We start from the raw sequence: 25399 nt of genomic DNA on the forward strand, positions 1-25399 counted from the left end.
TGATTATACACTAATAAAAACATACCTATTATTATTATATTACAGTAATGTCACACACTGGAGCTTTAACTGTGTATTATTGATGAATTCACCAGGGTTCACATACTCTCACACACTGTACAAAGAAACATGAAAGAAAGAAGCTAATTAATAGTTTAAAACACGTTTTAAAAGTTGGTATGAACTATTTAAACATGTTAAAATGATTGTGATAATATATCCTTGACTTCCTGACTGTGATTTGTTCACTGTCAGCAGATGATTGTGGAATCAAACACATCATTCAGACTGTAGGAACAGTGAGCTCTGACTCTGAGCAGCTGCAGGTTAACAACCACATTAACGCCGAGGTTCAGTTCCTTCACCGTGGACCAACTGCCACCTAGTGTCACAACTGGGACTCTTCTGGGACGCACTGGTGGTTGAATACAAACACTGGTGATCCAGTTCAGCAGATTGAAGCTGAGCTCAGACGATATATTCAGATCTTAAATGAGCTGACAGCTCTGAGCTGTTTGAGGATGTTTGAGGGGAAATCTGCCTATATTACAATCCGGGGCCGGAGGAGGGTAAAAGGGGCCTCTGTGCTCGTCTGACAGTTGTTGCGTGGAGGTGGGCACGGCCTGCTGAACAAAGGTCGGCAGGCATCATAGATTTCAACGACAGGCTGACTCGCTGACAGACGCACATTTCGCTCCGCTGCCGTTGCCTAAAGAGACTGGTGGGGGGGGTCAAAGGTTATGACTAGAAGACGCAGCGGTGATGGGAGACTGTCACGGCCCAGCGAGCCTGACATGTAGAGTGAACTCATTCTGTCCAGCCGGCACGCTCATCTCAGGCTGCTAAATTAGATCCATTGCCAATTCATGAAAGTCAGACGTCTGACAGCACGCCTGTCAAACTCACCCGGGACCGACCAGTGAGCCATCGCACACCACCACGCTGCTCATAAATAGGCCTACATGTAAAGTCAGGTCAGACTATGAGTCCTCGACATTGGCCTGATGTCTATTCAGAAACATTGTCATGGGTAAAAGATGAAAGAAAGCATCTGAAACAGAGCTGATGGATGTACACAGGAGACATATAACGGAGCGCTGCAGTGGAAACGTATGAAAATGCAGAAACAAATGAAAAAACAACAGTTTTTATGGATATATATGTTTGTATTATTGATAAATAATGATAAATAATCTGTGGAGTGAATATCAAGCATTTAAAACCGCCTACAGTGGCAATTTGGCTTTATTTCCCAGGAAAAACTCCGTTTCCCACAATTCTCCTCACATGGCGCATGCGTAGTTGCATCATAACGACATGACGAGCTGTTGTGTTTTCAGTAGCAACCGTTACTCTGGACTGAATAAAGTCGCTATAAAAGGTAAGAAATGTTTAAAAAGTACGCACGGAAAATAGTTTTTGTCAAATAAAAAGACACAGCTGTCTCCGCTGTAATATTATTATATTAATTATCATAACTAATGAAATAAAGAGCTAATGCTAGCCCGTTAGCCTCAAGAGAGGAGCTAACGCTAGCTAACGGAGCTAGTTTGAGATGATTTAGTAACAACACACTTTTTTTTTTTAACAGACAGAATTTTCTAACTGTTGATACATTTACCTTCGTCCACATATGTGAATTATTTTATTTATTTATTGTAATTCGTAAATCAGTGTACAGGATGTGACGCCAGACTGCGTTTAAAATCTGGCAGCTTTTGTTGCTCACCGGCTAAAGTACTGATCCATATTCATACAGACATCGGTTCAAAACACACAAACTCCTCAGAGGTCTAACCTCAGCTCGGCCTGGATCTTACACAGAAAGAAGCTCGTATTTCAGTCATATTTCACATTTTAGAGCCAGCTCGCCTCTTATTGCTTCACACCGAATCACAGCAGTGGCAGCGGCAAAGTGCGCAATAGAATATGAGATAATATTAAAATGAAATGTTCTCGGTGTGTCACATGGACGCCGAATACATCAGAAGACACAAGCTGTCAGTAAGAAGACTTAAGTCTGGTCTGGCTGTGTATTGTTCTATCTCCATACGGACATTAGTTTTCATTCAATAGATTTGCAAATGGAGTTCGGTGTATTTTTGTCTCCCAACACAATATAAGGGTTTATATCATTTAGGGCAATATACTGACCGTGAATATAAAGTTTGAAATGTAATGAATTTCATTTTCAGATTAAAACATGTCCACAATGTTTGATGAGACAGCAGCAGATGTACCAGTCAGAGACTTCACAGTAAACCTGTCCCGACTGACAGCAGGTCCCCAAGGTCTGTCCCACTGGTGTCCTCTCCGCATACAGAACTACTATATACCAATATATACTACTGTCTACTACTATATACTACTATATACTACTGTCTACTACTGTCTACTACTGTCTACTACTATATACTACTATATACTACTGTCTACTACTGTCTACTACTATATACTACTATATACTACTGTCTACTACTGTCTACTACTGTCTACTACTATATACTACTATATACTACTGTCTACTACTGTCTACTACTGTCTACTACTATATACTACTATCTACTACTATATACTACTATATATACACTGTCTACTACTATATACTACTATATACTACTATATACTACTATATACTACTGTCTACTACTGTCTACTACTGTCTACTACTATATACTACTATATACTACTATCTACTACTGTATACTACTATATACTACTATATACTACTATCTACTACTGTATACTACTGTATACTACTATATACTACTATATACTACTATATACTACTATCTACTACTGTCTACTACTATCTACTACTGTATACTACTATCTACTACTGTCTACTACTGTATACTACTATATACTACTGTCTACTACTATATACTACTATATACTACTGTATACTACTGTATACTACTATATACTACTATCTACTACTGTATACTACTGTATACTACTGTATACTACTATATACTACTATATACTACTATATACTACTATCTACTACTATCTACTACTGTCTACTACTGTCTACTACTATATACTACTATATACTACTATATACTACTATCTACTACTGTATACTACTATATACTACTATATACTACTATCTACTACTGTATACTACTATATACTACTATCTACTACTGTCTACTACTGTCTACTACTATATACTACTGTCTACTACTGTCTACTACTATATACTACTGTCTACTACTGTCTACTACTATATACTACTGTCTACTACTGTCTACTACTATATACTACTGTCTACTACTGTCTACTACTATATACTACTGTCTACTACTATATACTACTATATACTACTATCTACTACTGTCTACTACTGTCTACTACTATATACTACTATATACTACTATCTACTACTATCTACTACTATCTACTACTGTCTACTACTGTCTACTACTGTCTACTACTATATACTACTATATACTACTATATACTACTATCTACTACTGTCTACTACTGTCTACTACTATATACTACTATATACTACTATCTACTACTGTATACTACTATATACTACTATCTACTACTGTATACTACTATATACTACTGTCTACTACTATATACTACTATATACTACTATCTACTACTGTCTACTACTGTCTACTACTGTCTACTACTATATACTACTATATACTACTGTCTACTACTGTCTACTACTGTCTACTACTGTCTACTACTATATACTACTATATACTACTATATACTACTGTCTACTACTGTCTACTACTATATACTACTATATACTAATACTACTGTCTACTACGGTCTACTACTATATACTACTATATACTACTATATACTACTGTCTACTACTATATACTACTATATACTACTATATACTACTATCTACTACTGTATACTACTATCTACTACTATATACTACTGTCTACTACTATATACTACTATATACTACTATATACTATTATCTACTACTATATACTACTATATACTACTGTCTACTACTATATACTACTGTCTACTACTATCTACTACTATATACTACTGTCTACTACTATATACTACTGTATACTACTATATACTACTATATACTACTATATACTACTATCTACTACTATCTACTACTATATACTACTATATACTACTATATACTACTGTCTACTACTGTCTACTACTGTCTACTACTATATACTACTATATACTACTATATACTACTGTCTACTACTATCTACTACTATCTACTACTATATACTACTATATACTACTGTCTACTACTGTCTACTACTATATACTACTGTATACTACTATATACTACTATATACTACTATATACTATTATCTACTACTATATACTACTATATACTACTGTCTACTACTATCTACTACTATATACTACTATATACTACTGTCTACTACTATATACTACTGTCTACTACTATCTACTACTGTCTACTACTGTATACTACTATATACTACTATATACTACTATATACTACTATCTACTACTATCTACTACTATATACTACTATATACTACTGTCTACTACTATCTACTACTATATACTACTATATACTACTATATACTACTGTCTACTACTGTCTACTACTGTCTACTACTATATACTACTGTATACTACTATATACTACTGTCTACTACTATCTACTACTATCTACTACTATATACTAGTATATACTACTGTCTACTACTGTCTACTACTATATACTACTGTCTACTACTATCTACTACTATATACTACTATATACTACTATATACTACTGTCTACTACTGTCTACTACTGTCTACTACTATATACTACTGTCTACTACTATCTACTACTATATACTACTATATACTACTGTATACTACTATATACTACTATATACTACTGTCTACTACTATATACTACTATATACTACTGTCTACTACTATATACTACTATATACTACTATATACTACTGTATACTACTGTATACTACTATATACTACTATCTACTACTGTCTACTACTGTCTACTACATCTGCTCTGTCTTAATGCCTTGTTAGCACTATTGTTTATAAAATGCTTCCAAATCCCTGATGTTAAACAAAAGTTTGTTTTTGTGGTGAAAGACTCATCGGTGTATCAAAATGCTCGGGCGCGACAGGACATCTCGCGGGTGTCCAGGGAGGAGCTGGAGGACCGGTTCCTGCGCCTCCATGAGGAGACCCTGCACCTCAAACAGCACATTCACAAACAAGACGACAAGATCAAGAAGTGAGATTCACACACACACACACACAGCTGGACCACAAATATACAGAGACTTTCTTTACTGAATGTTATCATCTTTCTCCACTGATTGATGAGCCCTTCCTCCTCCTCCTCCTCCTCCTCCTCCTCCTCCTCCTCCTCCTCCTCCTCCTCCTCCTCCCTTTAGGCTGGGCACCAAGCTGATGCGGCTGGTGAAGGACCGCGGTCGTATGGAGCAGCTGGCGGTTGGCGGGGGCCAGCCGGTGTCCAGGGTGCGAGACGTGGAGATGGAGGAGATGATGGAGGAGCTCCAGGAGAAGGTGCGGGGCCTGCAGACGGAGAACGAGGGACTGAAACAGCGCCTCCTTGTGGCCAAGCAGCAGCTCATCAACTCACAGAGCAGGAGGCCGGCGGTGTACGGCCACGTGCAGTCCCGAGTCAACTCTGGGTTAAAGAAGCTGCGAGATGACGCCCCCTCTCCTCCTCAAACGCGACCCAAAAGTACGTCACAGACCTGACCTGGTTTAAAGGACGACAGTAATGTTATTAACACATTATTATTGTAGACCAATCTGTGGTTCCACATCACATTTAAACACCGATGTATGAAAGGATTGGAGTTGTGAGACAGAGATCCTGTTACATGTAGAAAATACGGTCATTAAAATACCTTTTTAAATGATCTTAAACCGGTTTTAAAGGTTCCACATGTCACATTCTGAATCATTTTATTTCCCTGTATTTGAAAGTGGATTCAGTTAGTTGGTTAGTTAGCTAGTTAGCTTCCCCAGCTAACGTGATCCATGATACTAACTTATGTATTGTGACAAACAGTGTAAATAAAGATTGAAACCAGCCGGTGGATTTGTCTGTAGAGTTCCTCCAAACTGCACGTGAAGCATAAAGTCCATAAATCCAGTATTTATTTAACTGTATTTTTTATAGCTCAGTTTGTCCTCCTGCTGTTTGTTTTTCCTGCAATAATCTGGTTGTAACCATCACGGACAGCGAGCGGGTAGAACAGTCATCGCCGTGGTTTGGTCTCCTGCAGGTACCAGGAGTTTGGAGGGAGGCGGGAGACCTCCGACCGGCCTCCTCCCTCGATTCGGACACAACCTGCTGGAGGAGGCGAGGGCCGAGATCCGCAACCTGTGAGTGATTCTTCTTCTTCCAAAGGTTCCTGTTGTTGTTTGTTGGTCAATAATCCATATTTCATCCATATTGGTTAATACTGTGTGATATATACAGCTACATAATGTTTTAACAACCTCTGACTCTATAACCATGTTATACTGGTTATAAACAGTCTGACACTGAAGCCTCTGTATGAGCTGCAGAAACAAACAGCAGAGAGCTCATTGTATATTTCTAGATTTCCCCTTGAAATCAATGAAACAAAGCAGTGGAAACAGCTTCTGTCCACAGGGGCCGCCAGAATCAACACACAGTGAGAGTTCCTGTTAATGCTATCTGTCTGTAGTGAGCTAACTATCTGCTGTTGTTGGTTCACCAGAGAGAACGTGATCGAGCTCCAGAGGAACCAGATGGAGGAGATGGACGGAGCCGCGGAGCTGCTGCAGGACGAACTGAGGAGGAAGGAGGCCGAATACGAGGAGAGACTCCTGCAGGCCCGACAGCAGCAGACTTCCAAACTGAGGTAGAGTGCTGCTGTATTACTATCAGTATTATTATGGTTGAACTGACCCTTTAAAAGCCTTAATGCAGCTTTAATGCAGCTCTCACTTCCTGTCGCTCCACACTGCTTCCAACCAGGAAGCACAATCAATCCAGATATTAGTCAAATATGGCCAATAAGCATCAATCAATCATACTGCATGTATGTAAACGACAAACAGCTCACATCAGGAGTTTAATCAGTTATTGCTATGAAAAGACACACACTCTCTCTCTCTCACACACACACACACACACACACACACACACACACACACACAGTAACAGGTGTGTCTCTCAGGTCACATGTCAGCAGCAACGTGACGATGATCAAACTGCAGAAGCAGCTGGCCGACAGGTCCAACGCCGTGACGGAGCTGGAGGGACGGTTTCTGCAGCTGCAGGAGGTGAGGAGCCTCTTCATCATCTTCATCATCATCTTTATCTTCATCAGACCAGAACTCAATCTGTGGGTTTTATCCATCATCAGCAGAGATCCACAATGTCTGATTGTAATGTGATATAATAATATTCATTTAAGGTCACAAACAGCACAAACGATTTAGAATAAATGATCCATTAACACTTGGTACAGATTATTATATTATAATATATATATATAACATACAGTTATGGAGTCTTTGCTCACTACTGTCGTCCATTTCAGCCGTAAAGAACAGAACATTAGTCGTTCACTGGCAGGTCGACAGGGCAGCTGTAGGTCAAGCTGATAGCAGAGCGCCCTCTGTTGGATCACAAGACAAACTTCAGACGGCCTGTTGAGTTTGTACATTTAAAATCAAACAGGTTATCACACTTTATAAATTAACCACGAACAAACAGTAACCCATCAATCAATAATCTCCCAACGGTTACCGATAACCGTCAGTCACCTGCTTCTTAAACAGAGCGGGAACCCAGTGAAAGCTGCTGTCAGAGGGGTTTTATATTCCCTCTGTAGCAGGATACCTTCCACATAGATCCAACAGTCAGTAGATACATTCACTGTTGGTTCGCACACACTGACCCACCAGAGGGTTTAACATGTGATTACAGAGTCAGAGGACGCTGAAGGCGAGTCACGACGCAGCGATGGCGAAGGTGGACGAGCTGTCGGCTCAGCTCAAAGACGAGAGGCTGAAGAGTTTGGACCTGGAGAAACAGCTGCAGAGCTCCAACATTGCCAGGATACAGATGGAGCAGGTGATATTACAGGAACTCCTGACTGCTAGCTGTGCTGAGAACAGCTCATCATAGACTCTGCTGCTGCTCAGTCAGTTGGTCAGGAGAAGCATTTTAGAGAGAGCTGATTATCATTAGTGTCAGCTCTCTGCAGTCAGTCTCAGTCAGTGGATCATATAAAGACTATTCCCTCCGTCTGTTCCAGCTGCAGGAGCGGATCAGTGAGGTGGAGCAGGAGAGAGACCTGCTGAAGGACAACAATGACAAACTGGTCAACAGGTACTTTATACTGTCAGTAGTTCAGGTTGCACCATCCTGATTATAATCTATTAGATAATATATATTTAATATATATTATATAATAATATTAACACTATATATGTGTCCAATCACAGTTGAGACTCAGTCAACTTTCTCCTTTCCTGTACTGAGATATGCTATGCTAGGCTAATCTATGTTGGAAACACAACCATATTGAGATGGTTCAGAGATAAAAGAAACATATATATAGTCACATCACATTGACCGAGGCTTGCTCAACTGTGATTGAATTGTGTGATTACACATTTGTATGTGTGTTTCCAGTGCGTTGGATGTGTCGTGGCAGCAGAAATGGCAGATCAAGGAGCAGCAGCTGAAGTTACAGATCGTCCAGCTGGAGACGGCGCTGAAGGCCGACCTCGTCGACAAAAATGAAATCCTGGATAAAATCAAGGCTGAGAGAGGTTCTGCTCCAACTTCATATTATAAATATCTATTATATTCTGTAGAGCTGCTGTCTGACGGACTGTAAATCATACTCATATTAAAGAGATAAATGTTGATGATTTAATTATTGTTTGTTTCCAGAAACAAGTGAGAAGCTCACAGAAGAAAATAAGAAACTTCAGATTCAGTTTCTGGAACAGAAACAGCAGCTGGACGAACTAAAGGACCGTCTGAAGTTCTACAGCAGGGTAAACAACCAGTGGGGGTATTAGTGCAGGGTCGGGGGCAGTAGTACAGGGACGGGGGGATGAGTACAGGGACGGGGGGTAAGTGCGGACGGGGAGTAAGGGACAGGGGGTGAGTACAGGACGGGGGTAGTGCAGGGACGGGGGAGTAGTGCAGGGACGGGGGGATGAGTACAGGGACGGGGTATTAGTGCAGGGACGGGGGCAGTAGTACAGGGACGGGGGTATTAGTGCAGGGACGGGGGGCAGTAGTACAGGGACGGGGGGGGATGAGTACAGGGACGGGGGGATTATTAGTGCAGGGACGGGGGGGGACGGGGGTACAGGGACGGGGGGGATATAGTGCAGGGACGGGGGCATCAGTGCAGGGTTCAGTCACATTGTAAATTGATGACATTATGGCGTGTGGTTGATATTAGTGTCTGACATCTTCAGACCTTCTTCAGGAAGTAATGGATTACATTGTGTAACAGATTACATTGTGTAATAGATTACATTGTGTAACAGATTACATTGTGTTGTTTGAAGGAGAACGAGTACGATGTGTCCGAGCTCACTGAGGCGCTGCTGCTCATTAAGGTAACAGGAAGATACATTTGAATGATTTATTATGTATTTTTTCTATAACCTGAAATATAAACATTGCCCTCCCCACAGACACGTAAATCCCAGAAGAATGGGGACCTGGGCTTCCTGAAGGAGGTGGAGGAGGGAGGGAGCAGCGGCACGGAAAGTGCCGTCCGGGAGCTGCGAGCCGCTCACGCCGAAACCATCCAGGAGCTGCAGAAGAGCAGAAACCTCCTCAGCATGGAGAGCCAGATCTGCAGAGACTACAAGGTGGAGTGCTCACCTGCAGTCGCTCTTTTATAAAGAGACCAGTTCAACAGGGTTCAGGTGGTAGTGGGTTGACTGGTGCAGCAGCAGGTTCAGGCTCAACTGTCCTAAAGAGTCTCTGGTTGTCTGCACCTTGTCCTCCGCTGTTGCACCAAACACCCTCAAGTCAAATCTCAAGTGTCTTATTGGTTGTAATGATCAGTCTGCTGAACACTGTATCAGCATCAGTCCTTTATCAGTGTATTCTATTAAAGCTGTAACAGTATGTGGTCAGCACCACCGTGGTCGAGCCAACAGTGGTTGCCTCTGATAGTGTCAGTGCTCAGTGGACTTATATTGGATCTCTTCTCTCACCACCGAGGCGGAGCTGGAAGCTGTGTTGAGGAAGATGGACGCTGACAGAGTCGAGCACAAGCAGAAGGTTGAACGTCAGGCTCAGCTGTTGGACGCGAGGGCGGCGAAGATCAGGAAGCTGGAAGGTATTTATTGACCCAGGCTCTGTTTGTACTTTTTACTGAACAGAACAGATAAACAGTGAGTGGTAACTCACCACTGTCCTCCTCCTCAGCTCAGCTCAGAGACATCGCCTACGGCACCAAAACCTACGTCTTCAAACCGGACGTCACAGACGAAGAGGCCGATGAGTTTGATGAAACTCTTCACCTGGAGCGTGGCGAGAACCTCCTGGAGCTTCAGATAGTCAGCACAGCGCTCTCTCCGTCCGCCCTGGAGGCGCTGGGTGACCACCAACCCTCCACCTTCTGCACCTACTCCTTCTACCTGTTCGAGATGCACTCCACTCCGGTGGCGACGGGCCAGAAACCCACTTACGGGTTCACGTCTAAGTACGTGGTCAGCATGGACGACCACTTCCTGGACTATCTGCACAGGTGCTCCGTCACAGTGGAGCTGCATCAGGCCCTGGGTCTGGACTGGAGGACTCTGGCCACCGCTCAGCTCCGGCTGCAGCAGCTGCTGGAGCAGGACGGGAAGGTTCATGGGACCATACCACTGGTTGGTGAGTGATTACTCCAAACTAACCATTCCTGTTGGCGGTGCTGGACGTACTCTCATTTAGTGTTGGTACTGGCGCCCCCTGTGGAGAAAGGTGGTAGTGTTTCTACCATCCTCTGGGCGGCATTAAGAATAACTGTATAAAAATGATGAACTAAGTTAGCGTAGCCTTAATCAACCAAACTCCATTCAGAAAACAAGCACTTTAAACAATGTCTCAGATAATAACCTCATATTACGTTATGAAAGTGTTATTAAGTTGCAAACAACTCTCTGAAAGTGATCCCAACAATATTGTTCACCACTGTCGTTGTCGTTATAGTTGTGGCAGACTCCGCCATCCACTTGAACATTTTTAAAGAGATACAGTCTATATAGATATAAGTAAGATAAGTCGTTGCTCTTCCTCCACCAACCTGCTGAACCACTGAGAGGTTACGTAACGCCATACAAACTCAGTGTATTATATAAGACTGTGGGGATGATATAATAACTGAGATGTGTTCCTCAGGTTTGTCTGACGAGGTGTGGTCCTTCGGCTCTGTGGATTACTGGTTGAGGCTGAGGATCCCGATGACAGAGACCATCCGTCTGTATAAAGAGAAGGTGAAGGCTGCAGGCTACGTCCACACTGCGCTGAACGAAGACGCACAGGTACCTGCACAGGAAACTTTATTACAGCAAGCGTTTTATTTCTGTAGTTCAGAATCAGCATCAGTAAGGCCCCTTTCCTAAAGAGGTTAAATAACAAGATTTGTAAAAGGAGTCTGGCATTGTGCTGTGTAACATCCACTGAGGCTACTGCACATTTCAGTATTGTAAATAGTGTTTAATGGTTTGTTTATCATAACTAATAATAATTACTGCGTTCTACAGGACTCGTTAATCTGTAATTATAAATAATAAACAGTCACTACCCTCTCCTCTCCATGAACCTTTCACCTCTGTCCACCCATCAGCTGCATCCTCCCGGCAGCAGCAGCAGCGGTTGGAACGAGATCCACATCACAGTCCATCGCTGCAGAGACCTGCAGTCCAGAAGCTCCCAGCAGCCGAGCCCCTACGTGGTCTACAAGTTCTCCGACTTCCCCGACTACCCGACCACCACCGCCCACGACTGCTGCGACCCCGACTTCAACGACCTCAAGTCCTACTCCGTCCAAATGGACGCAGGTCTGGACCAGTACTTGAAGACCGAGGTCCTGCAATTCTATGTGTTCGACTACAAAGAGGAGCAGATGGATGTGTACCTGGGGAAGGCCAGGGTGCCCCTGCTGTCCCTGGCCCAGGACAAAGGGATCACTGGTGAGGGTTTACTCTGCCAGCTCAATGCTGAAGATCATCTGTTTGGTTTAGAGCTGCAACCATTAATTGATTATTTTGATCATTCGTGATCTATCTTCATTTTTCAAGAAAGCAATGTGATTACTTTAAAGGAAATAAATACAACACAATTTTAGCTGGATAACAGGCAGGAGCATCCACCTAGCTAACTGTCGCTAAGCTAATGGGGTTGTCCGGCTGGCTGTGTCTTGGCTGCGCGGTGTGGGTCTGGCATTGGTTGATCTGTAAACAGAGAGCTATTTAGTAGCATGGAGCTAATGGTCCAGACTCTCTCATTATGTGTGAATCTTTAGTGTAAGGAGTCAGACTGTTTCTCTCGTCTCCTTCAGATGTGTTCGAGCTGACCGATCCCTCTGGACTCCCCGCCGGACACATCGAAGTGACTCTGAAGTGGAAGTTCATGTACCTCCCCCTTTCAGGCTCCATCATGACCGTCAAAGAGCCCAAGTTCATCCCGAAAGAGACGGCAAGCAAGCTGAAGCAGGAACAGCAGAGCGAGGAGGATGAGGAGAGAGACGAGGGCGTCGAAGAGGCGCTGCAGGAAGTGAATCGTGTCTCCACCTCTCTGCCCGAGGTCTCTGCCGCCAAGGTCAGGAGATAAATAACGGTGTGCTGTCAGACTACCTGTAAAGGTGGATTCCTGTGAGCTTTAATCTGAGTGTCTTCTCACCATCAGGCTCCGCTGCCAAAGCTCAGACACAAGACACAAGTGAAGGATGGACCGGCGGTCAAAAAAGTCACATTTGTAGATCCGACAGCTGCAGACAGAAAGGTAAGAGATCAGCGACTGTGAGCCTGAATGTCCGTTTATATGTGCTTCATACGTGAAAGAGAGACACACAGGGCGGTATCATCCACATCACCATCAGGGAATCCAGATGGCACTTCCTCTAGGAAGTCACAGAAAGGAATGTAAATTCAACCAATCTCTGTAAATCCTGTGTAACCCTGTAGTTAGTGAACACCTCACCTCACCCTCCAAACAGTGCGACTTTATTCTCACTGGATCACGTTACAGACTGATGAATAACAAATAATGATGTGTTATTATGTGTTAAAATGTGTTAATATGTGTTATTATGTGTTAAAATGTGTTAATATGTGTTAATATGTGTTATTATGTGTTAATATGTGTAATATGTGTTAATATGTGTAATATGTGTTAATATGTGTTAAAATGTGTTATTATGTGTTATTATGTGTTATTATGTGTTATTATGTGTTAATATGTGTTAATATGTGTTAATATGTGTTATTATGTGTTAATATGTGTTAATATGTGTTAATATGTGTTTTGTGTTAATATGTGTTAATGTGTTATGTGTTAATATGTGTTAATATGTGTTATGTGTTAATATGTGTTATTATGTGTTATTATGTGTTAATATGTGTTAATATGTGTTATTATGTGTTAATATGTGTTATTATGTGTTAATATGTGTTATTATGTGTTAAAATGTGTTAATATGTGTTATTATGTGTTAATATGTGTTAATATGTGTTATTATGTGTTAATATGTGTTAATATGTGTTAATATGTGTTATGTGTTAATATGTGTTATTATGTGTTAATATGTGTTAATATGTGTTAATATGTGTTATTATGTGTTATTATGTGTTGATATGTGTTAATATGTGTTAAGCAGGTGTCTCTGTCGTAGATTTCATTACTGTGAAACCTGCAGGAAGCAACAGTGGAAATATAATTGATTTTATTATAAAGCAGAAATGAGTCTGATGTTCCTGTTTGTCTGTGCTGTCAGGCTGAAGACAGCAGCTCAGCAGCAGTCAGCGTGTCTGCAGAAGACAGACAGACGTCATCACCTGCTGTAAAGGTAATAATCAATAATACAATTATATTATTATATTATACAAATCTGTAATCAATGGCCCTGTGATCAATGGCCCTGTGATCAGTGGCTCTGTGATCAATGGCTCTGTGATCAGTGGCTCTGTGATCAATGGCCGGATCAATGGCTCGGATCAATGGCTCTGATCAGTGGCTCTGTGATCAGTGGCTCTGTGATCAATGGCCCTGTGATCAGTGGCTCTGTGATCAATGGCCCTGTGATCAGTGGCTCTGTGATCAATGGCCCTGTGATCAATGGCCCTGTGATCAGTGGCTCTGTGAAGCTGTTTTGTGTTTGCAGGCTGCGTCAGAAGCTGCGGAGGAAGAGGAGGAAGAGGAAGAGTCTCATGTCTCTGAAGGACAGCTGGTCCCGGTCAGCTCTCAGTCTTACTCCAGCGACTCTGAGATCTCAGAGGACATCGTCCAAGGTGAGGACGTATTGATTATCAGAAGCATGTGTTATTATTCCCTCTGAGAGGACTGGCAGGCAACAGTAAAGAGGTTGTTTTACACTGACTATCTGATAGAGTAACAACAGTGAAGCTCTCTTTATAACAGGTTCACTGTGTTTGTGTCTGTGTGTGGGAGCAGTGAGAGAGCATACACAGTAAACATTAACCCAGTGAACAGTAACACAACAATATCTGCCCTGCGCTCCGTCTTACAGGTGTTTGTGTTTCCTTCCTGAGCTGACATCAATATTGAATGTGGCTTCATAAATGTTAACGAGAAACAGCCAACATCTCACTCTGCCTCAAACATTTTACTTCCTGCTGCTGTCTTTGTCTCCTCCCCGTACGCCTTCCTCCAGACGGTGAGGAGGCCCTGCCGGCACCCAGAGAGGATCAGAGCGAATCGACTCAGTCTGACAGCGATGACTGCATTGTTCACAGCGGGGCCACGGGGAGGAAGGTCGGTGAACGCCTCTGTTTACCTTCCACACACCTGAGAGGACGCAGAGCAAGCAGCTCATTCAGGAAGCTGTTTGTGTTTGTTTCAGTTCGATTTGTTCGTTTGTGTACAAACAGGAAGTCAGCGAGTCTGAGCCAGACTGAAGGAGTAGCAACTTCAGACAGAGAGACATTCACATTAACAATCCTTTTGTGTCTCTATAATAATCAGATTATTGACGGGTTGTAGTGGAGCTTTGTCCCTCTGCTGTCTGTGGACTGATCTCTATGTGTCTCTATGTAGGATGAGGGTCAAAGGTTGTGACCTTTATGCTCCCAAGTGTCAACAGTGGGCAACACAGAGTCCAACACAGAGTCCACTACACAGAGTCCAACACAGAGTCCACAACACAGAGTCCACAACACAGAGTCCACAACACAGAGTCCAACAACCACAGAGTCCACAACACAGAGTCCAACACAGAGTCCACAACACAGAGTCCAACACAGAGTCCAACACAGAGTCCAACACAGAGTCCACAACACAGAGTCCACAACACAGAGTCCACAACACAGAGTCCACAACACAGAGTCCAACACAGAGTCCAACACAGAGTCCACAACACAGAGTCCAACACAGAGTCCAACACAGAGTCACATCCACAACACAGAGTCCACAATCACAGAGTCCACAACACAGAGTCCACAAACAACAAGAGTCCAACACAGAGTCCACAACACAGAGTCCAACACAGAGTCCAAACAGACACAGAGTCCACAACACAGTCCAACACAGAGTCCAACACAGAGTCCAACACAGAGTCCACAACACAGAGTCCAACACAGAGTCCAACACAGAGTCCACAACACAGAGTCCACAACACAGAGTCCAAACACAGAGTCCACAACACAGAGTCCACAACACAGAGTCCACAACACAGAGTCCAACACAGAGTCCAAAGTCAAAGCTAACATTAATGCTAAGCTAGTGGAACATATTGTCTGATTGAGCTGTTAGCTGGATAACGTTAGCTTCATCCAGACTCCAGGGGCCGATGTATTGTATGTAAAAATAATACCTGAGTAGATATGCTAGCTGGCTAACACGAGCTAACTAATCTACATTAAAGGAACGTGACTAATATTTATGATATTTTGGTCTCAACAGTAATTAAAGAGACTTGTGATTAAATGCATTAATTCTACATATTAATTATAATATATATTAATCAGTGAGGAGCTGTAATGTGAATCAGACGTCGTTAGCGCTGTCATTAACAGATTAATTCCTGTGTGTCGGCCCTCAGTCCTCGGAGCGGGTCCGGGTGGAGATCATGTCTCTGAGCTTGAGGCCGGAGTCTCGGGTGTCCCGGGACGGCAGCGTGGTCCGTCTGTTTGTGGAGTACTCGCTCCTGGATCTGCCCACAGAGGAGACCCCCCTGTCTCTACCCAAACCCCCCCAGGGCAAAAGCATCAACTTCAACTACAGCAAAGGTCCTGCTGAGTATGACATCATACAGTGTTTATTAATATACATATATAGTATATATATATATATATATATACTATATCTACATCTCTGTAAGTCTATAAAGGCATCCTCCAGTGGTTCTGACTGTCTGTGGTTCTGACTGTGGTTCTGTCTGTCTGTGGTTCTGACTGTCTGTGGTTCTGTCTGTCTGTCTGTCTGTGGTTCGGACGGTGGTTCTGTCTGTCTGTGGTTCTGACTGTGGTTCTGTCTGTCTGTGGTTATGACTGTCAGTGGTTCTGTCTGTGGTTCTGACTGTCTGTGGTTCTGTCTGTCTGTGGTTCTGACTGTGGTTATGACTGACTGTGGTTCTGTCTGTCTGTGGTTCTGACTGTCTGTGGTTCTGTCTGTCTGTCTGTGGTTCTGTCTGTCTGTCTGTGGTTCTGACTGTGGTTGTGTCTGTTGTTCTGACTGTCTGTGGTTCTGACCTCTGTGGTTGTGTCTGTTGTTCTGTCTGTCTGTGGTTCTGACTGTCTGTGGTTCTGTCTGTCTGTCTGTCTGTGGTTCTGACTATCTGTGGTTCTGTCTGTCTGTCTGTGGTTCTGACTGTGGTTGTGTCTGTTGTTCTGTCTGACTGTGGTTGTGTCTGTTGTTCTGTCTGACTGTGGTTGTGTCTGTTGTTCTGTCTGTCTGTGGTTCTGACCTCTGTGGTTCTGACTGTGGTTCTGTCTGTCTGTGGTTCTGTCTGTGGTTCTGACCTTGCAGTGGTTCCTGTGGATGCTGAGAACAACGGGTCGAGGCGGCGGCTGCTGAGAGGAGTCCTGCAGGGACGAAACCCTCAGATGGAGCGGTGAGGAAACATTTCCTCTTTTTACAGTGAAACTGGACCCTGACCCTGATCCTGATCCTGATCCTGATCCGTGAAATAAGACTGTGAACTCTGAATGAATCTGGCTGCATGTTAAACAGCTCAGAGCAACTCGCACTGACAGGAAGTCAGATTCTGGATTTTAGGCTTCATCAGAAAAGAATAACATAACAATAAAAAAGATACAAAGAGGAAATATTTAACTAAATATTCTCTGACTCATCAGATTCACTGATATCAAAGAAAAGGGACAAAATACAGTCAACAGGAAACTGTGCTCGGTGGAATTTCAGCTTAAAAGTTGTTTGGGCAAAAAGGTGGATTGTAAAAATAAAGTATATAAAAAGAGAAGCTGATGACGGATCATAAAGTCTGTAGAGTCGGTGTCCCTGCACCAAACTCCCTTTAAGAAATATCACATTTTAACAATTCCTAACGTGTTCGTAACAACACGTAACTCTAGAAACACGAGCTAAAGGCCGTCATATGTCCACAGTCTGACTGTCAATACAGGATCAATATCATCCATAAAGATACAGTGTATACTGATCAATAACATCCATAAAGATACAGTGTATACTGATCAATATCATCCATAAAGATACAGTGTCTACTGATCAATATCATCCACAAAGATACAGTGTCTACTGATCAATATCATCCATAAAGATACAGTGTATACTGATCAATATCATCCATAATGATACAGTGTATACTGATCAATATCATCCATAAAGATACAGTGTATACTGATCAATATCATCCATAAAGGTACAGTGTATACTGATCAGTATCATGGGTTGTTATTGTTGTTGTTGTTGTTGACAGGATCCGGTTCACGGTGGTCAGTGAGCCTCCAGAGGAAGAGGAGCAGGAGAGAGAGTGTGAGGATGTGGGAGTGGCCTTCCTGAGGATCCCTGAGATACTGGAGAGACACCGAGACCTGATAGAGACCAACCTGACCGGTACACACACACACAGTAACACACAGTAACACACAGTAACAAACACACACACACACACACACACACACACACACACACACACACACAGTAACACACAGTAACACACACACACAGTAACACACAGTAACAAATACACACACACACACACACACACGTAACAAATCACACACACACACACAGTAACACACACACACACACACACACACACACACACAGTAACAAACACACACACAGTAACACACACACACACACACACACACACACACAGTAACACACAGTAACAAACACACACAGCACACACTACAAAAACACACACATACAGTAACAAACACACACACACACACACACACACACACACACAGTAACAAACACACACACACACAGTAACACACAGTAACAAAAAAACACACACACACACACAGTAACAAACACACACACAGTAACACACACACACACAGTAACAAACACGCACACACACACACACACACACACACACTCACTCTCAGTGTGTCTGTAGTTGTGTCTGTAGAGAACAGCAGTAGAAGAAAAAGTTTTGGTTTTTTTCTTATGGTGGTTTTTTAGCTTGTCCTTTCAGGGTAGGGTTAAAAAAAGGTGGGCGGGCCCAAACCCATTTCCCCCCAACGGGGTTGAAGTCCGGTTTTGTTGGGGGCGGCCGGGGGGGGGGGGGGGTATACTGGGCGCTTAACACACACACTCACTCTCAGTGTGTCTGTAGTTGTGTCTGTAGAGAACAGCAGTGAGGTGGTCGGCAGTCTGACGGTGTCTGTTGAAGGACTGGAGGCTCTGCAGGACATCCTGGAGGACCAGGACCAGGACCAGGACCAGGAGCGAACCCCCGTCTCCTCTCTGCTACCATTAGCATGAGGCAGAAACCGGCTCCGGTACCAGCTCCGGTACCAGCTCCGGTACCAGCTCCTACACATGGATGCCTTCGGGACGGACTCCGTTCTTTAATACTTCACTTGGTGCTGTTTAGTTTTTATATTAAAGACTTTTATTTTGAAATTGTGATTTTGCACTTTTTATATTTACGCTGATAAAATATTTCTGATTGTTCAGGTAACGTCACCAAAATAAATTCAGGTTAAAAACTGTGAAGTTTGGTTGAAAAGTTATTTCATGTTTGTGAGCAAATACCAATGACTTTCCCATCAGCCTCAGCTGCACTGATAATTAGCTTAGCATGCTAACACGCTACACTAAGATGGTGAACATTTGTTATGTTTGTAAGTATGTTAGCATTGTCACCGGAGCTGCAACGATTAAATAGCGGCCGTTCATTAAACTGTAGCTAACAGCGCCACCAGTGGTCGTTCATTAAACTGTAGCTAACAGCGCCACCAGTGGTCGTTCATTAAACTGTAGCTAATTAATTAATTAACATTATTAAAGTTATTTTTAAGTAAAAATGTCCAAATTTCTTTGGTCCTCTGACAGTAAACAGTAAAGCAGGACTCTGATCTGTTAGCTGCATCAACAGTTTGAAATAATAGTATTATATATTATTATTCAATTCAATTCAATTTTATTTGTATATCCTGGTTCCACAGAGAGGAGCTTGGTAACTGTTATAATTATACATTATAGTATTACAGTATTATAGTATTATATATTATTATACATTATAGTATTATAGTATTATAGGATTATATATTATATTATTATATATTATACATTATAGTATTACAGTATTATAGGATTATAGGATTATATATTATATTATTATATATTATTATACATTATAGTATTACAGTATTATAGTATTATAGGATTATATATTATATTATTATATATTATACATTATAGTATTACAGTATTATAGGATTATAGGATTATATATTATATTATTATATATTATTATACATTATAGTATTACAGTATTATAGTATTATAGGATTATATATTATATTATTATATATTATTATACATTATAGTATTACAGTATTATAGGATTATAGGATTATATATTATATTATTATATATTATTATACATTATAGTATTACAGTATTATAGGATTATATATTATATTATTATATATTATTATACATTATAGTATTACAGTATTATAGTATTATATATTATATTATTATATATTATTATACATTATAGTATTACAGTATTATAGTATTATAGGATTATATATTATATTATTATATATTATTATACATTATAGTATTACAGTATTATAGTATTATATATTATATTATTATATATTATTATACATTATAGTATTACAGTATTATAGTATTATATATTATATTATTATATATTATTATACATTATAGTATTACAGTATTATAGTATTATATATTATATATTATATTATTATATATTATTATACATTATAGTATTACAGTATTATATATTATATATTATATTATTATATATTATTATACATTATAGTATTACAGTATTATAGGATTATAGTATTATATATTATATATTATATTATTATATATTATTATACATTATAGTATTATAGTATTATATATTATATATTATATATTATTATACATTATAGTATTACAGTATTATATATTATATTATATATTATTATACATTATAGTATTACAGTATTATAGTATTATATATTATATATTATATATTATTATACATTATAGTATTACAGTATTATATATTATATTATATATTATTATACATTATAGTATTACAGTATTATATATTATATTATATATTATTATACATTATAGTATTACAGTATTATAGTATTATATATTATATGTAATATTATTATATATTATTATACATTATAGTATTATAGTATTATATATTATATATTATATTATTATATATTATTATACATTATAGTATTACAGTATTATAGGATTATAGTATTATATATTATATATTATATTATTATATATTATTATACATTATAGTATTATAGTATTATATATTATATATTATATATTATTATACATTATAGTATTACAGTATTATATATTATATTATATATTATTATACATTATAGTATTACAGTATTATAGTATTATATATTATATGTAATATTATTATATATTATTATACATTATAGTATTACAGTATTATATATTATATATTATATATTATATATTATTATACATTATAGTATTACAGTATTATATATTATATTATATATTATTATACATTATAGTATTACAGTATTATAGTATTATATATTATATGTAATATTATTATATATTATTATACCTTATAGTATTACAGTATTACAGTATTATATATTATATGTAATATTTACTGTGTGTAGATGAGCTGTCAGTGTTTTTGTGCAGCAGCTGCTGTAATGATGTGAAATAATATAGACAGTTGATTCTGTTATTTCAGGTGCGTTCAGAGACTCGTTAGTGAGTTCATGTAATATTTACTGAGTCTCCGGCAGCACTGAGCTTTAATCTGAACCCCAGAATAACGTCTGTTTACACACAGCGCGCCTTAAAGTACACGATTCCTTTATGGAGCTCCAATAAAAACAGTTTCTGTATTTGTGGGGAAGAAATCTATTTTACAGTGTTGAACTTTATCAACAATGAAGCTGCTGAAAGTTTGAGTTTCATCGTTATTAAAAACCAGACGGAATTTGTTCCTTGTTATTTACAGAAACACAGGCTAACACAGGCTAATACAAGCTAACACAGGCTAATACAGGCTAATACAGGCTAATACAAGCTAACACAGGCTAATACAGGCTAACACAGGCTAATACAGGCTAACACAGGCTAATACAAGCTAACACAGGCTAATACAAGCTAACACAGGCTAATACAGGCTAACACAGGCTAATACAAGCTAACACAGGCTAACACAAGCTAATACAAGCTAACACAGGCTAATACAAGCTAACACAGGCTAATACAAGCTAACACAAGCTAATACAGGCTAACACAGGCTAATACAAGCTAACACAGGCTAATACAGGCTAACACAGGCTAATACAGGCTAATACAAGCTAACACAGGCTAATACAAGCTAACACAGGCTAACACAGGCTAACACTAGCTAATACAGGCTAACACTAGCTAATACAAGCTAACACAGGCTAATACAAGCTAATACTAGCTAACACTAGCCAATACTAGCTAATACCAGCTAATAGCAGCTTCACGGTCACTGATGTCTGAATCTCGCCGACAGAAACAAACTCTCTGTACGGTAAATATGAAGCTACATTGTTAGCCTAGCTTAGAACTTAATGATGAAACTAACAACATAAGGAACTAACTAACAACTACTGCACTGAATCAACTCAATGATTATTTAAAATAATAATAGAAAGGTAGAATTTAGAGAATGAAATAAAATCATAAATAATTCAGATATTATTGAGATGGTTATTAGCAGATGATGGAATCAATACAATCTTTAATGTCCGTTATTATATATAAATATATATATATATATATATATATATATATTCTACACATGTACCATCAGTACAGTGAACACTTGCTTCACATTTGTGTCTGTGTGGCTGCAGAGTCTCCGTCTGTCCACAGAGACTCTCAGCAGGCAGCAGTCTGTCAGCTCCAGCTAACACCGACTCAACCTCCTCATCAGGAGGAGGAGGTGACAAAGAGGAGCGAACCGATCACAGAGACAGCAAACAGCCCGAAAAGAGTCTGAACCCAGAGAGAGGCAGCTTCACTGCAGCAGGTAAACTAATATTTACTGTATTTACTGTAATATTCCAACAGGTAAACTAATATTTACTGTATTTACTGTAATATTCCAACAGGTAAACTAATATTTACTGTATTTACTGTAATATTCCAACAGGTAAACTAATATTTACTGTATTTACTGTAATATTCCAACAGGTAAACTAATATTTACTGTATTTACTGTAATATTCCAACAGGTAAACTAATATTTACTGTATTTACTGTAATATTCCAACAGGTAAACTAATATTTACTGTATTTACTGTAATATTCCAACAGGTAAACTAATATTTACTGTAATATTCTAACAGGTAAACTAATATTTACTGTATTTACTGTAATATTCCAACAGGTAAACTAATATTTACTGTATTTACTGTAATATTCTAACAGGTAAACTAATATTTACTGTATTTACTGTAATATTCCAACAGGTAAACTAATATTTACTGTATTTCCTGTAATATTGGAGCAGTGAATGTTTTGCTGATGGTTCATTAGAAGATATGAACACTAATAACAGACTCTGAATGGAAGATAAAACAATGTTAGCAGCAAACATTCAGACCTTGTTTCATAAATGAAATATAAAAACAGTAAGCTGGTTGTGCAGTGGTCAGAGCACCCTCAGAGTTCTGTAGTGTCACTTCTGAGGCAGATCAATCACTGTGATCAGGAACCTTCACAGACACTCAGCAGCTCTGATCCTGGACGTTACCAAGGTCCAGGATCAGCAGGAGTCCACAATAAGACCGCAGAGCGCTGTCAGCCAGCAGAACTGTGGAGGTCCAGATGAGATCTAAAGAGAACTGTTTGTATGCTGCTCAGAAAGACCAGAACCTCCATCTGAACCTGCAGGAAGATCCACAGTCCACATCCTATAATCCAGCACCAGAACATCAGAACATCTACAGAACCCTGTGGACTGATGGAGTTACAATAACCCCCCAACTGTTAAACATGGGGGGGTCCATCATGCTTTGGGGTTGTGTTGCAGTGGAACAGGAAACACTCAGAGTCTGAAAGCTTCAGGATGAAGATCTGGTCCTCGCTGTCGTCTGTGGTTGGTCTCAAACCGGCGGTTACAGTCTTCAGTCATATCTCACAGCCAAACCTTTATTTATACCACAGTTTAAATACGGTTGTTTCTTATATTATGGACTGTAAATTCAAACTACCATCAGAATAAATGATCTTTATACAGAACATACAGTGTTTGAATGAACCAAAACTGTTTCTTTTTATGGTAAAAACTTTAAACAGTGAAAAATGAACTAAAACTCAACATTTTACTGTATTTATTAAAGTTAAACCCATTTAAATATTTTATATATTTATAGAATTGTTAAGTGTTTTTGGACCAAATGAGACATTTAATGACATAAATGATTATATGGAGATCTGATGCTTCAGTCTGAATGAATGGATGAACTGATCAGCAGACATATTGATAATGTATTGGTAATGTGTCATTCTCAGGCTTTAATGGAGCTGAATGCAGTTAGTAAAACATCAGCTCAACTTTCAGCAGACTGATTATTAATTATTAATATTTGATTTAAAGTGGAAACAGAGGCTGGAGGAAGTGTGTCTGTTGTTGTTGTTTCTCTCTCTGCCTGGAAACTCCGACGAATACCGAAGCTGACTTGTAAAGTACCTTTAGAAGATCTGCTAGTGGATGTGAATACTGCACTAACAACAATCCCTACGGGAACCATCACTGAGACTAGTAACCTGATACACAGTACAGCAACAGTAATCCTAGAAATGCTTGGATACAGGATGGGCTCAAACCATAACAGGCAGCATCCACCGTGGAGAATACGATTAGAGGCCAAGATAAGGGCAACACAGAGAGAAGTTAGCCAGCTAGCAGAGCTACAGAAAGGCAACATGGTGAATAAAGGGGCACCCAGGAAATAAACCGAGCTCTCCATACCTGAAGCACTCGAAACTGCCAAACAGAGACTAACAGCACTGGCCACCTGGTTGAAGAGATACACCAAGGAGGTAGAGGCCAGGAGAATAAACAAGCTGTTATCCACTGAACAAGCCACGGTACTCTGAAGGCTGAAGAAGCTAACAGCATTCCATGAACGCCTAGCAGCACAGATGAACCAGCTGCTAAGGGATGGGTACCACCCAGAGTAGCTAACCCAGGGCAGGACAGTCCTAATCCTGAAGGACCCTCAGAAGGGACCCATCCCATCCAACTACCGGCCATCATCGCGGCTAAGATGAGTAAGCACGTAGCTCAATACATGAGCGGGGCTCAGAAGGGAATTGGTAGCAACACCAGAGGAGCCAAGCACCAGCTACTGGTCGATAGAGCAGTCGACCGAGACTGTAAGAGCAGGAAGACCAACCTGTGCACCGCCTGGATCGACTACAAGAAAGCTTATGACTCAATGCCCCACACGTGGATACTGGAATGTCT

General features: G+C 40.0%; 1 protein-coding gene across 2 annotated transcripts; it reads left to right on the plus strand.

The window, feature by feature from the left end:
- Positions 1–1282: 1282 nt before the first annotated feature.
- Positions 1283–19380, plus strand: rpgrip1l (RPGRIP1 like). 2 transcript variants are annotated; one of them, XM_051380803.1, is made up of 26 exons: positions 1283–1381; positions 2196–2291; positions 5100–5244; positions 5408–5721; positions 6272–6371; positions 6734–6877; positions 7196–7301; positions 7951–8097; positions 8282–8355; positions 8662–8801; positions 8926–9032; positions 9558–9608; positions 9687–9866; positions 10225–10342; positions 10432–10881; positions 11389–11531; positions 11837–12182; positions 12551–12810; positions 12898–12993; positions 13985–14056; positions 14372–14498; positions 14882–14982; positions 16268–16454; positions 17194–17278; positions 18125–18261; positions 18998–19380. In XM_051380803.1, exons 2-26 carry the CDS (start codon positions 2204–2206, stop codon positions 19144–19146), a joined length of 3867 nt encoding a protein of 1288 aa, XP_051236763.1. In that variant the 5' UTR covers positions 1283–1381; positions 2196–2203; the 3' UTR covers positions 19147–19380. The 2 variants fall into 2 exon arrangements, with proteins under 2 accessions (XP_051236763.1, XP_051236764.1); XM_051380804.1 differs by lacking the exons at positions 1283–1381; positions 2196–2291; positions 5100–5244 and having other exon boundaries at positions 5547–5721; positions 6229–6371.
- The last annotated feature ends 6019 nt before the right edge of the window (positions 19381–25399 follow it).

Source organism: Dicentrarchus labrax, unplaced genomic scaffold, assembly GCF_905237075.1.
Source record: "Dicentrarchus labrax unplaced genomic scaffold, dlabrax2021, whole genome shotgun sequence".
Classification (NCBI taxonomy): Eukaryota; Metazoa; Chordata; class Actinopteri; family Moronidae; genus Dicentrarchus; species Dicentrarchus labrax.